At 38.2% G+C, this 14,324-nt stretch overlaps 2 protein-coding genes across 5 annotated transcripts in view; one reads left to right on the top strand and one right to left on the bottom strand.

Annotated features, from left to right (window-relative positions):
* Positions 1 to 3,771, bottom strand: part of LOC124125581 — a 48,749-nt gene extending 44,978 nt beyond the window's left edge. For all 3 annotated transcript variants that reach the window (XM_048398234.1, XM_048398232.1, XM_048398233.1), the window contains exon 1: positions 3,180 to 3,771. In XM_048398234.1, the coding sequence (XP_048254191.1) occupies positions 3,180 to 3,237 (58 nt within the window). In that variant the 5' untranslated portion in view covers positions 3,238 to 3,771. The remainder of the gene's footprint in view (positions 1 to 3,179) is intronic.
* The window catches only part of LOC124121871, a 247,368-nt gene that overhangs the window by 230,802 nt on the left and 2,242 nt on the right, over positions 1 to 14,324 (top strand). For both annotated transcript variants that reach the window (XM_048398256.1, XM_048398253.1), the window contains one exon: positions 13,589 to 13,702. In XM_048398256.1, coding sequence (XP_048254213.1) covers positions 13,589 to 13,702 — 114 coding nt within the window. The remainder of the gene's footprint in view (positions 1 to 13,588; positions 13,703 to 14,324) is intronic.

Here is a 14,324-nt window from a genome sequence, read left to right as displayed (position 1 = left end):
CTTGGTGAATTGCGTGTCACTGTATCCTGACAGTGTGGGACGTTGCTCATAATATCATAAACTGGATTGTTTGGTCCAACATAACTTACTGACAGGACTCCGTAATATAACTGAATTGTTGCTGTTTGAATTGTAACATTCTCGAAATTCACCAGGAAGTTGACTAAAAGTCAATAACGTAATGTTTCGTTGGGTAAAACCGGAACAATAGATGAAAATAATATAATCTTAGTAGTGGTTTTAAGGAGACATAAAAGTTTGAAAGTAATCGATCGGGTAGTCAGGCTGGGCAACTTGGTTGATTGGTGTCATTGTATCTTGACGGTGTTTGGCGTTGTTCATAATATCATCAACGGGAATGTTTGATCCTACATAGTTTTGTTTGTTTGTTTGTAGTTTAACGCCGCACTCAGCAGTATTCCAGCTATATGACGGCGGTCTGTAAATGATCGAGTCTTCACCAGACAATCCAGTGATTGACATCATGAGCACGATCCATCAATTATCCAAGGGATACGATGACATGCATCAACCAAGTCAGCGAGCCTGACCACCCAATCCTGTTAGTCGCCTCTTATGACAAGCATAGTCGCATTTTACGGCAAGCATGGGTTGCTGAAGACCTATTCTACCCTGTAACTTCACATGTTCGGAAAAAAGATAAAGTTAACCATTTTGTGCAGTCCATAGTAAACTAAACTAAACTATGATAGCAATTGGTGTCAGATATATATGTTTTTACATTGTCAATGTTAGAAAAATAAAACATTTTCCCAATTTTCTTTGCCTGACTGGCATATTCCACTTCTGCCATGAACTTGTCCTAAAAAATCAGTTATAAACTTAATGGCTTCCATGTGAAAACTACTTATTTGTCTCCTAAGAAAAATTAATCATGGACATATCAAACGTCTTCGATGTGAACTCAAAGACAATATAGCCGTTTTAGGATTGACAGTTTGAATGAAAGGCTTCTGTTTGCTTTTACAGACACAGGTGTAATGTCGTATATCACACAACACGTTGTATGTGAATGGATGCACTTGAATTATAGTTAGTTCACAGAATATGACACGTATTGAAACCGAATCTGACAAAATACAGGCTTCTCCAGACATGTCAGTGTCACTGCAACGAATAAACAGATGATACTTCCTCCAATGATCAGGGGTGTCATCAAATAAGAATAAAATGATAAATAAAACGTGACAATAGGTTCACAGGTTTATTAAATAACTATAGTTGACAATTACAAATACATCGAAACTGCGATCACACAGATCACAAATTAATTCTATCAGCGCAAATGTACAGCCATGTTTTAGCAAACAGTAAACAAAGAAATGAACACCGAGGGCTTCTCGCTGAAATGAGCCATTTATACTACAAAGAATGGATTACTCTGAAAATCAACTAGTCTTAATCGACTAAAGTTCTTGTCACTTTGACCGCACGAGGAAACACTAAAGTTCCCAAGTAGTTAGTTAATAATGGGAAGGTTGGTTAACTACGGATAATTAGAGAAACAGAGTATTGGAAACACTGGTCACTAAGCACCTAGTCAAACACCGGAAGGTTGGTTATCCACATATTGCTAGATAAACTCAGTATTACAAAGCCTAGTAACTAAGTTTAGTTCAATACAACCAGACTAAGTCAGAATATAGAACGACATAGCATTAGACCTACTTACTGTCGAAACCTAACTGTCGACCGTTACCACTCCAGTAGCGAGACAATCATGAACTATTTAACGCAGCTGTGGAGGAGCATTTACGGTTAGGACGACCTACTATGACGTCACAGCGTGAAATCGGGTCACTGCTCCGATTAGGACAACGATGCCACGAAATATGATGCGAAATATGATGCGACAATGACAACGCAATCGAGGTCTGTCATCCAGAACCCCGAGGGTTCCACATGAGATAACATATACGAGGAGAGGAGGAGATATGGCTTCGTTTCATGATCACTAATTGGTCGACTGACATAAGCATTAGCTCGAGGTTGAATTTTTCAAACTTTAAGTGATTCAGCTATGGCCGTCTTCTTCTACTTCTACTAAATAAATCATATTTTGATTTGTTTAAACAATTTCATGACATGGCCGTCACGACACCTAACATCCAGCAAGAGTGGATGTGATCGAGTTCAAGGAACAAATCACGTCACAGCACAGTAACACAGTGCAATGTGACATAACCTTCCAACGGTGAGGGTCAATATCTACATTCGTACAAGATAAAGACATTTTGTTATATATATTGTGTATATATATATATATATATATATATATATATATATATATATATATATATGATTGAGGGTGCTCTTATAATTTTAAACAAATTCTCTTCCTGGTTTATATGTCTCCTTGGAAGCCAATATCAGTTGAAACAATAGCTGAAGGAGACTCTTAGCTGTGGGGGTAATTATGCATACATATATACAGCTCCTCACAGAAAGTGGCTCAACATTAATAGAATTATATCAGTGACAGTCATTTCAGTTTGGAATAACTTTTACTTGATGTACTAAAATATTTTACTTAATGAATCAAATATAGAAATATCAACCGAATCGAAATTTCGAAAGATATGAGGAATTTTGATCTTTAGAACAGTTCTTGGAATAGACTTGCTTGGGCACATACAATCTAATTGTGTTAATAAATTTCAAATTACAGTCAGTACATTGTTTAAAGCTGTTTCAATCATGTGTTTACAACTAAAGGTGAAAACTGGCTGCTATTCTCGTTTTATGTATCTGCATAAAAACACGACTTAATCAGAACTTTTAACGATTGGTGAGTAAGGGGCCAGACAATGAATCGAACTGAGTTAAACTAACTAAAGTTTACTTGTATATCATACACACATATTGTGATGTCAACGTCCTTGATAAATAAGATGGAATCTTCAATCCTACGTGAGGTCCTTATACCTTCATTGTAAGGTATGTGTTACATATTTTAGGAACTACAAATTACATTCGTTATTATAAAAAAAAAATGTCGGTTCTTTCTTGAATGACGTGGTTTCTTGAATCTAATTGAGAAATTATTCGAGCATTTCTAAAAGTCATAGGAAAATGACATGTCCTATTAAAACTACTAAGATTATACTCATATGACTGTATATGTAGAATATATTAAAAATAGTCAAGCATGAACTCACCCCCTGCATATGTAGTGAACCCACAGGCAAACAACACAACTGTACGCCAAACATCCATTTCAACGAACACAGTGGCGGGTTACCGGCTAAATTACTTAGTTTTTCCTCCTCAATGCTGTTGATACCTCCTCATATGACGAAACTCTTCATTAATATTGAAAACGATGTACAACTAATGCATCTACCCCAGGCACATGTTCCACAGGACGCTCTGGTCCGTGTAGGTTGACTCCTGCATGTGTCGTAATTATGATGTAACACTGGGCACTGTTAGGCTTTAGCGAGGTCTCAATACATGACTCTTACAAACTCACACACAAGTCCGTGTCGACAATGTAGCTACACCTGAAATGCGAACCTGTGTTTGTTAGACCAGGAAGTAGTATCCACAGTCCACCGCACCTTCGACAAACGATCTAAATATAGTCTCTGCTTTAATACCCAAGTCACCTTAACATTACAAGCACTTGTTGGGTGGGTGAATATTACTACAACATATGACGTCCTGTTGATTGTCCTAGGAATCGATACATAACATGCATTACGTGCTCATGATTGCCAGGCGTACACTGCATATTGACCGATAGGTGGACCAAGTTACAAATAATAACTGCACTTGTGATCATGGCAATTATTTAACTCAACATAACCAGATCATCATTAAATCTTTCACCGAAGAACGTGGATCAGCTATTTACCATTGGTAATAAAACGGGAGTGAATATTTGTCGGAAGTGGTTAATATCTCCTTTACAGTAGCCCGGGAAACAATACATGATTGAATTGGCGTGTCAAATTTTTGTTGGTAGTTTTCAGATACAATCAGGAGTTGGTTTTACAAATGCAATAGTAGCATCATATGACAATCAATATTATCATGTTGATGAACAAGGCGCGGTCTATCTATCTATCTCTATCGATATATTGTAACCTAGGCGGGCGGGTAGCCTAGTGGTTAAAGCGTTCGCTCGTCACGCCGAAGACCCGGGCTCGATTCCCGACAAGGGTATAATGTGTAAAGCCGATTTCTGGTGTACCCCGCCGTGATAATGCTGGAATATTGCTAAAAGCGGCGTAAAAACGTACTCACTCACTATAGTAACCTTTGAATGTGTATTTTCTTTCATACAGTTATATATAACAACATGCATTACTGCTAGACGCGTACACGGAATATGTCCCCTGAATATTTAAGTGTCTATTTGTACAGTGTTTTGTGCATACTACCTGACAAGCGGCCGTGTTTCATAGTTACATAATACTTCAATACAACATACTTCCTTGTCTGGCAAAGCACCTTGTGAACAATGTGTGACCTAAATGTGCATGCTGTTTCATGATCATATTTTCTGAAAAATAAAGATAAACAATCACACAGTGTACAATGCATCGACTGACTGGGATATCCAGGAGATTGTTCAGCAAGTATTTATAGATTGAGAAACAACTGCAATTGCAAGGGATGTTCAAGGAGTACGCCATTTTTCTATAATATCCAACAATCTAGGATTATAATTATAACATAGATATTATTGAAATCAGTTGGTGTTGAAATGGGTTCTCAGCTACTCCCTGTCTTGGTTTTGGTGTGTGTTATAACAGGACAAACCAGAGGTGAGTAGATCGGAAACAGTTTGGTTTTTTTATAAATTTTTATTCAGTCATATACACAGGATACATATGCGCTCGGAAAGCAATACAGCTTTATGAGTACAGGTACTTCTCAAAAGGATATGGTACAGAGGAGGCCTAAGGCGTAATCCACATCATGGTACAGATGAAGGCATAATCCATATCATGGTACAGATGAAGGCATATTTATGTATACAGTTAAGAAGATGCGGTATTTATGGTACATCAAATTGTGTTGCAAAAATCAAGTGAATAAGTTATTTTGCAGTTTGAGTAAACAAAGCCCATTTTCTATTAAAGGCAGAGAAGTCGTTATTTCTACATGCAATATGATATTCAACGTCATAGATACTTCTTATTGTGTTCTTAAAAGCAACAAAGTCAACATTTTCATTCTTAATACACTGGACAAAGATAAATCTTTTAGCAGCTACAATCAAATGGTTAATTAATACATCAGAGGTACCATAGAGGAGCTCGTTGTCAGTTATAAGGATTTTTCTATGCAAGATATGAGTCAAGTAAATACAGAAATCTGACCAGAAATTCTTTACAACATGACATTCGATATAAACATGAAAAACATTTTCTTTGTGAGTATGACACATAGAACACTCATCGTTATCAATAAGTTTCATTCTTAATAACTCACGTTTAGTTACTATTTCTTTATGAATAAATCTAAACTAGAAATCCCTGAGTTTTGTGTCCCTTAACCCATGGCAATATACACTGAATATTTGATTCCATGGAAAAGAACATCCCAGCTGATTTTCCCATTTCAAACAAGATTTAGGGAGAGGGAGGGGATTCCCTATCAGTTTATTATAAAACACTTTTGTTCCTTTAATAGAACGTGTAAGATCATAAATCCAAGGAGATACTGTGAGATTAGAAGAGGAATGTAGATTTTTATCAATATTTTGTCTCCAACTTCTGGAAAAATAAAGAACATACGGTTATAGTCGAGAAAAGTTCCTTTAAGATCATAAAGTTGTTGTAAACGTGGGAAAGGGATCCATCCGTTTTCATCATACAAGTCTTTTATCGTAACTATACCTTTTTTAAACCAGTCATTAAAAATTAATACTGGTTCTCTAAAATGATCGTTAACCATATGGGTTGGGAAGCAATTTCTGCTTTTTCTAAGTCTTCAAAGTCATATGAATGCATAAAGTCACTCCAGGCTATAAGGGTATCTTTCCAGAAAGGATTTACAATTTCCCAATTCTTGTGCAAACTGGCACCTAAAGTGTAGATATGAGCCAGCTGAAAACTAGCAAGGTCATAATTAATGTTTTTTTCGCAATATCTTTTTAAACATGAAATTTTTAAGGATGATATAAATTTGGGTATATCAGTCATTTTCAATGCACCTTGACTGTAATTCCATTTCAAATAATCACTCTTAATCTTATCTCTTTTGCCACTCCAAATAAAGTTAAAAAGAATTCTATTCAAATGATCAATAAAAGCTTTTGATGGATTTGGGAGAGTGGAAAAAATATGTACAAGGGTAGAGAGAATTAAAGTCTTAACAACTGTTATTTTACCCATCAAAGTCAAATTACATTTTTTCCATTTGCTTATAATACCATAGATATTATCAAGGCGTTTTTTAGTGTTGATTACCCAAAGGTCTTTTAAGTCAACATTAAAACATATGCCCCAAACTTCAAAGTTGCCATCATGCCAATCTAGCTTTAAGTTAGGACAAAATCGGACTTTACTACCAGCCATACTGCCTATCCATATTGCTTTGGTTTTTTCAAAGTTCATTTTTAATCCTGAGATTTTGTAAAAAGTTTCAAGTGTATCCATGGCTGATTTTAATGATTTTTCCGAGCCATCTAAAAAAATTGGGTGACGTCAGCATATTGGCCCAATGTGTGTTCAATATCGTGTAGAAGTATACCTTTTATATCTTCATTATTACGAATCATGATACCGAGAATTTCAGCTACGAAAAGAAACAAATAGGGGGAAATTGGGTCACCCTGTCTACAACCTCTTTCATTCATGAAAAATTTAGAGAGGTAGCCATTTTGGACAATACAAGAAGAGGCATTAGATATGAGTATATGTATCCATTTAATCATATTTGGCCCAAAGCCAAATTTTTCCAGAAAGAGGAAAATAAAATCTTTATTCACGGTGTCGAACGCTTTCTCAAAATCAATGAGTATCAACGTACCTTTTTTGTCAAGTCTCTTAGTTTCAAATATAAAAAACGTAAAGTAATCTAGTATTTTCACTTAAACATCTCACAGGGATAAATCCTGATTGATTACAATAAATTAATTTGTTTAAAGATTGCTTGATTCTATTAGTAATACAAGAGCTTAAAATGTGTTATAACAGGACAAACGAGAGGTGAGTAGATCGGAAACAGTTTGAACTAATGGTGAGTGCATGAGCAAGGTGATCATGTAACTAAGGAAGACAACTCGTAGATGTCTTGGCCACAGACACGCCACTCAAATCACACTTAACATGTTAAATAGGTTCATACAAATACTATGTTCCAAAACCTTATATCATCCCTGTGTTATACAAGAAACATGTAGAAACGCACAAGCAGTTCTAGTCTTTTACAAATGTCTTGGTTTTTAAAAAATAATGTTTGTCATAATACAACATTCACTCGTAATTATCAAATTTAATCGACTGTTGTCAGGTGCTTACACATGAAACAACAATACAGAACCCATAATTTAAGGGAGGTAAATTCCCTACCTCTAATGTTAGCTCATGCTTATTTTTGATAAGAATCGACCTCATTTCATACACTTTTAGTTTACCAGGGGGTATACGTACGGAATACGTAAATGGGGATAACCTCGTAACCCGGCTTCAATAGGCTTTCTACAACTAACCGCATTTCCTCCATTATTTTCCTATAACAGAGTAAATGGTTTTCCGTGAGTCGATCGGTAACGTTCCAGGTAAAATTCACTATCCAGTATGTGCAAAACGGATACATAGTGATAATGATTTAATAATATGTACATATATTCCATACATAAGTTCCCTACAGTAATCATGATCATCCGGTGGGGCGGTCGGGTAGCCTCGTGGTTAAAGCGTTCGCTCGTCACGCCGAAGACCCGGGTTCGATTCCCGACATGGGTACAATGTGTGAAGCCCATTTCTGGTGTCCCCCGCCGTAATATTGCTGGAATATTGCTAAAAGCGGCGTAAAACCATACACACTCACTCACCCATGATCACCAGGAAGGCGGGGTTTCCATATTGACGGGGATATATATTGTATTTGTAAACACACAACCGATTTCCCTTAACAGGTTCTCTACACCTGACCACGTTTCCTACCAGGATAACGGAAGGGAACGCCTACACCCTGATGTGTAGCAGCAGTGCAGGTAGTCGGTACATACAGTGGTCGAGAAACAGTGCTCTCATCGTACGTACACGCTATGTGACTGCTACTCAGTGTGCAGAAGATGTAATCAACACGTTAATGTCAGGACGTATCAATACCAGTTGCGAATTTAACCAACACAATGTAACGCTCAGGATTAACGCTCAAAAAGACAATGGATCTGTGTGGTGGTGTGTGGATGTTGTGAAGGGCGACAGGAGCAACAACATTACTGTAGGTGAGTAGGAGACAAATGTAGGAGAAAATCCTTAAAAGTGAAACACAGTGAATCAACAGATCCCATGAGTGTAATTATACTGTATGTGATTCGGAGGTCAAATAGCATTTCGGTAACTTGTGACTGGGAAACATACAGGTCGGACAAGTCGTTTCAGCAACAACTCATTCGGTATCGTTGTTTAAATCCAAAAATGTTTACACGGAAAGTCCATTTCAGTTTACCTGAATCTTGTTAATATCCTCAGTGAGTTAGTGAGTGAGTAAGTGAATGAGTGACGTGTTACGTATACCCCGCTTTTAGCAATATACCCGCAAACTCACAGCGGAAACACCAGAAATGGGCTTCACACGTTGTACCCATGAGCACGTGGAGAATCGAATCCGGGTCTTCGGCTAGATGAGCGAACGCTTGAACCACCAGATTACCCCATCGCCTGTTCTCACAAAGACACGCACATATACTTATTACATACATTAAACAAATTTGCTATCAGTTTTTCAATATGTGTGTGTGCATCTCTCTCTCTCTCTCTCTCTCTCTCTCTCTCTCTCTCTCTCTCTCTCTCTCTCTCTCTCTCTCTCTCATTTTTTATTTTCATATTACATGTTAGTATCGTTATCTATCGCGATCGTTGATACTACTTAATTTCGTTTATCCGACAAACTCGTTAATCCGACATAATCATATGCAACAAACCATGTCGGATTAGCGGGACTTTACTGTATATGTGGGTATGTTGTCGAATTCACAAACAAACAAGTCAATGAATAGTTCAAACGTTGTTTTATGTTATTCCAAAAATCTTGTAAATATTCAAAACACATAAATTAACACAGCTGAAGCCCTATCATACACATTTAACCAAATTAGGCAAATGCGAACATTTAACAAAATAACATATTCTGATGTCACATTTTACTTGCCAGATGTAGTAAATGCAGAAGCAAGTACTGCAGCATCACCCGTCACATCAATGACTACAATTTCAAGTCATGAAGCATCTCCAACAGCGTCAAGTGAAAGTAGAATTTCTGTCAGCAAAGGTAGTGCTGTTGTAAAACATGATGATTGAAAGATTCTACTTATTTACTCAGCAATTTAACATTGCTCTATAATTTGTTGACCAACTGGCAGTATCCAATATAAATGATGGTCGGTTTTCTCTTATTTCACTGATCACTTTCACTGATGCAGGCTTGTTTTGTTTCTTACCAGAGCAGTTTGGTCTGTTTAAGGAAATACTGACAAATTGTGGTTTGATATACACCTCAGCCAAAAGGTATTTTATTTCATTTAGCAACAACCTAACGTCAAGCATATACTGGTGAAACAGAACGGGGCATTATTTACACCCTGGCCGTGAGACATGCAATTCGAAGGTTACATACATATAAGCAATGTGAATATATACACGACTGTCAGTGGACATTGTCTAACGCCGCTCTCAGAAATATTCCAGCTATACGAGGGCTGTCTGTAAAAAATAAGTCAGGACAGACAATGAAGTGATTAACATCATGAGCATCGATCCATGCAATTGGGATACGATGACATGCATCAGTCAAGTTCATTCGAATGATGAGTGGGTATGGTGACAGATATCGAATGCGTTCTTTACTGAATAAGAAGTTATTCATATACAGAGGAATTCATCTCCAATATGCCTTTGATTAAGGAGCAAACAGTTTCTTTCATACATTGTTACTTTTCTCCATCTGCCAGTTTCTTCTGGAAGCTGATATTTTGATAAACTAGATATTTAACTTCCGCCAGTGGACGCATGAGTATGGTGCTCGTTCATTGATGGATAAATATGAAGACAAAATCGACAAATTACTTTATTAAGTTGATCATTTAAGTGAAGAATCTCGATAAGAGAAGAAAATCCTTAATAATTTGACACCATATGTGGAAACGGGTTGGACTAAAAGCTTTTATCAATCTCCGGCAAAATGTTGATATTCCCTCTATTAAACTTCCAGTTAAATAGCATAAGCATTCGATTCATTCCAAAACTTTCTTCACGCAGCATGTTGATATTGCTGTTATGTCCCTAATTAAATAAATCAATAAATGCAATTGTCTATTTTACTTGTTTTTGTTACAAAGAAAGCCATGGGTGGCATACAACCTAAACCAGGTTGAATATATCGAAAACGACTCTAATGCTAAACAGTACAGTAAATATTGATAAGCACACAAAAAAACAAGTTCATTCACATGAGCTTTAATTTGAAAGTATGTATAGTTCTTTAATATACTCACACGCAAAAGAAACGCGGGTGGTTTTAAGCAAATAGGTAACAAACAAGGAACCATAAATCGATACGAGTTTTAGCATGTAGTGAAGCCTGATGGTGATATCAATATTTTTGTTTGCATTTTGGAAGCCACGAGTAAAAACGCAACATAAAAAACGAATTGCCAAAATGCACCATTTCAATTAATATGTGGGTAGCATGCACACATTTCTTGCGAAATCGAAAATGCACGAACTGTCACGAACTGTAGAGGGTATAAAACTGTGGCTGATTCCTGTACCTACCGCTACTTAATTAACAATACCACGGCTAACTCAAATTCAGAGAAACCAGGCTATCGGACGTTTGGAAGCTGGAGAGTCTGTTCAAGATGTTGCCCGTCATTTCAAAGTTAACATAACCACAATTTACCGTCTCCTGCATTGATACAATGCTACACAGACCACGGATGACCTTCCTCGGAGCGGTCGTCCCAAACCTCGACAAGATCGACCGATTACCCGTCAACACCAGCGACATCCGTTCCTAACTGCAAGTGAAAGTGCTCGACAGACCATAGGAACACATAATCGACACATTAGCCGGGACACTGTGATCCTACATCTCCGTTCCAACAACCTCAGATGTCGCCGACTAGCACGTCGTCCTGTTCTCCAACCACGGCATCGACAAGCACGACTTCAGTGAGCACAGGATCATCACAATCGGCGTCATCGTGAGTGGAGGCGTGTCATCTTCTCTGATGAAAGTCGCTTTTGTGTCTTCCATGCAGACGTAAGAGTCAGAATTTGGCGGCGTCAAGTGATCGTTTCGCTGACAGAAACGTTGCGGAAAGGGATCCATGGGATGGACATTGCGTCATGATAAGAAAAGGGATTGGACTTAATGCGAGACTTGGACCCATGTGCTTTCTGAATGTTGGTCAAGGTCGGGGACACGGCGTCACTGCACAGCGGTATATCGACCAAGTGATCAGACCCCACGTTGTTCCATTTTTTTGCACAACATCAACAACACATTTTCCAGCAGGACAACGCTCGTCCCCATGTCGCCAGAGCTACCATGCCCTTTCTTCAACAACACAACATCCGTTTTCTATCGTGCCCATCGAACACTTGTGGGATGAGGTTCAAAGGCGTCTGCACAATGTGCGCCCAGTCCCTACAACTGCCGATGAACTACGCAAAGCTGCTCTGGATGTGTGCAGGAGGATCCCTAGGGCCTTCACAAATCGTCTGATCCACTCAATGTACAGGAGATGTGTGGCAGTGATCAATGCTCATGGTGGTCACACCAGGTATTGACTGGCATCTTGGGTATTGACCCAAAATTGTGTAAGCCCTTAACATTTGAAACAAACAATTATGTCATCTGCCTTTTAATCCATTAAACTGTCTTCAGTAATTTTTTTGTTAATCTTGCCCTATAAGTATTTGTTGTCTTTACTGTTGAAAATAAATAACATGAATACTGCATACTCGACTTGCGTTTCTTTTGCGTGTGAGTATATATTACATATGTCATCGCAATCGAGGGAAAGTCAATGGTCATCAAAATAACCACAATATAATTGGTAAGAACAAAAATAAGTTTTTGCTAGCAAAATGTGAAGAAGCAATTGTCCTGTCTAAATTCGTTTATGAAGTTGATAATTACGTGCTTCAATCCCATTTTTAATTAAGTAGTACTACTTTAGATTTACTCTTGTGTTGTTTGACACCACACTACAACCAAGTCAGCGCGCCTGACAACCTGATGCCGTTTGTCGCCTCTTACGACAGTCATAGTCACCTTTTACATCGTGCACTTGTAGATCGTGCACAGATATCGTGATGTCAACGTCCGTCATAAATAAGATAGACATTTTAATCCGACTTGAGGTCCTTATAACTTCATCGTATTAAATATTTTAGAAACCACAAATTGTCGTTTTATAATTTACATTCGCTATATTTTCTAAAAGAAAATTGCCCTTTCTAGCTGACGCGGTTTCTTGAATCTAATTGGGAATTCATTCGGCCATTTCCAAAAGTCATTGGGTTGGTTGGTTGGTTGGTTTATTGTTTAACGCCGCGCACACAGCAATATTCCATCTATATGACGGCGGTCTGTAAATAATCGAGTCTGGACCAGACAATCCAGTAATTATATAATTAATATCATGACTATCGATCCACGCAATTGGGATCGATGACATGCATCAACCAAGTCAGCGAGCCTGACCACCCGATCCCGTTAGTCGCCTTTTACGACTAGCATAGTCACCTTTTACGACAAGCATTGGTTGCTGAAGACCTATTCTACCCCTGAAGCTTCACGATTCAAAAGTCATGGGGAAAAGTCTGAGACATGTCCCATTTAAGCTACATAGATTAGGCTCATATGTACCGTAGAACCTGTTAAAAACAACCAAGCATCACTGCAAACACGAAAACGTCGTTTTTGTCCGTATATGGTCATTGGACGGGAAAACGACGTTTTTTGGACGCTTTCAAACCATCGTTTTTCCGTCCAAATAACGTCGTTATTTTACTTAGTTTTTCCGCCGCACTGATGTTGATACCTCCTCATATGACTCAACGCAATCTGGGTACAATGTGTGAAGCCCATTTCTGGTGTCCCCCGCCGTGATATTGCTGGAATATTGCTAAAAGCGGCGTAAAACCATACTCACTCACTCACGCAACGCAATCAGTGATTGATATTGTGAAGTAAGGTGTTCATGTTATCTACACGGACTCACAATGTTCCAGTACCTCAATACCGCTAATAACATGAGAGTTACTCTAGTTATCGATTTAAAACATGTTTCAGGTGAACATTAACACATAACCTTTTCACTATTATAGTTGTCATTTTAGATATTTTATGTTTATATTTCCATTTTTAAAAGATACACCGAATGTCGTCTACATTGTCATCGGAGTTATAGGTGGAGCTGTAGTTGGCTGCGTCATCACCGCCGCAGTCGTCATCGCGTGGATGAAGAAAAGACACATGAGAAGAGGTGAGGTGAAATGGGGTTTTAACGTCGCATCCAAGATTATTGCACTTATATAGCGACGTGCATGTACGTGTGTGTGTTTGTGTGGCTGCTTGCCGGACTGATGCCGATTTATAGTGCTAGCTCACTGAGATACCATGCCGCAGTTTAACATGAATAACCCACTCAGTCACAGTATACTGACTCCGAGCCGAATAGTCCTTGTTTAAGCCCCTTAATGCCGAACGCCAGACAGGGTAACAACAAGTACCATCTCTTAACGTCTTTTGGTATTACGCGGTCGGGGATCGAACCCGGACCTTCCGCTCTCCGGGTGGACGCTCTGCCACTAGACCATGGAGGTGGTCTCACATAAGAAGAGGTAATATAAACAATGCATAAGTAATAAATTAACTTTTTGCTATCATCAGTGAAAAGTGGTTCTGGACATGGTTCTCCTCTGTAAACACGCACAAGAAATGGCTAATGTTACTTACGAGATAGAAATGGCTATTGTCAATTCGTTCACTGGTCCCTGCCAAAGAACGTTGTCTCTATATAATGAGGGAAGGCAATAAATACGCGCAACTAAACATATACTAGGAATCGAAAGTTAAGTGCTGTGGGTAAATATTAATTTACATTA

The sequence above is a fragment of the Haliotis rufescens genome, unplaced genomic scaffold (genome assembly GCF_023055435.1).
Source record: "Haliotis rufescens isolate VD_foot unplaced genomic scaffold, xgHalRufe1.0.p SCAF_18, whole genome shotgun sequence".
Lineage (NCBI taxonomy): Eukaryota > Metazoa > Mollusca > Gastropoda > Lepetellida > Haliotidae > Haliotis > Haliotis rufescens.
Note: the sequence above shows the minus strand (reverse complement) of the source record. Positions and strands in the feature narration are given on the sequence as shown.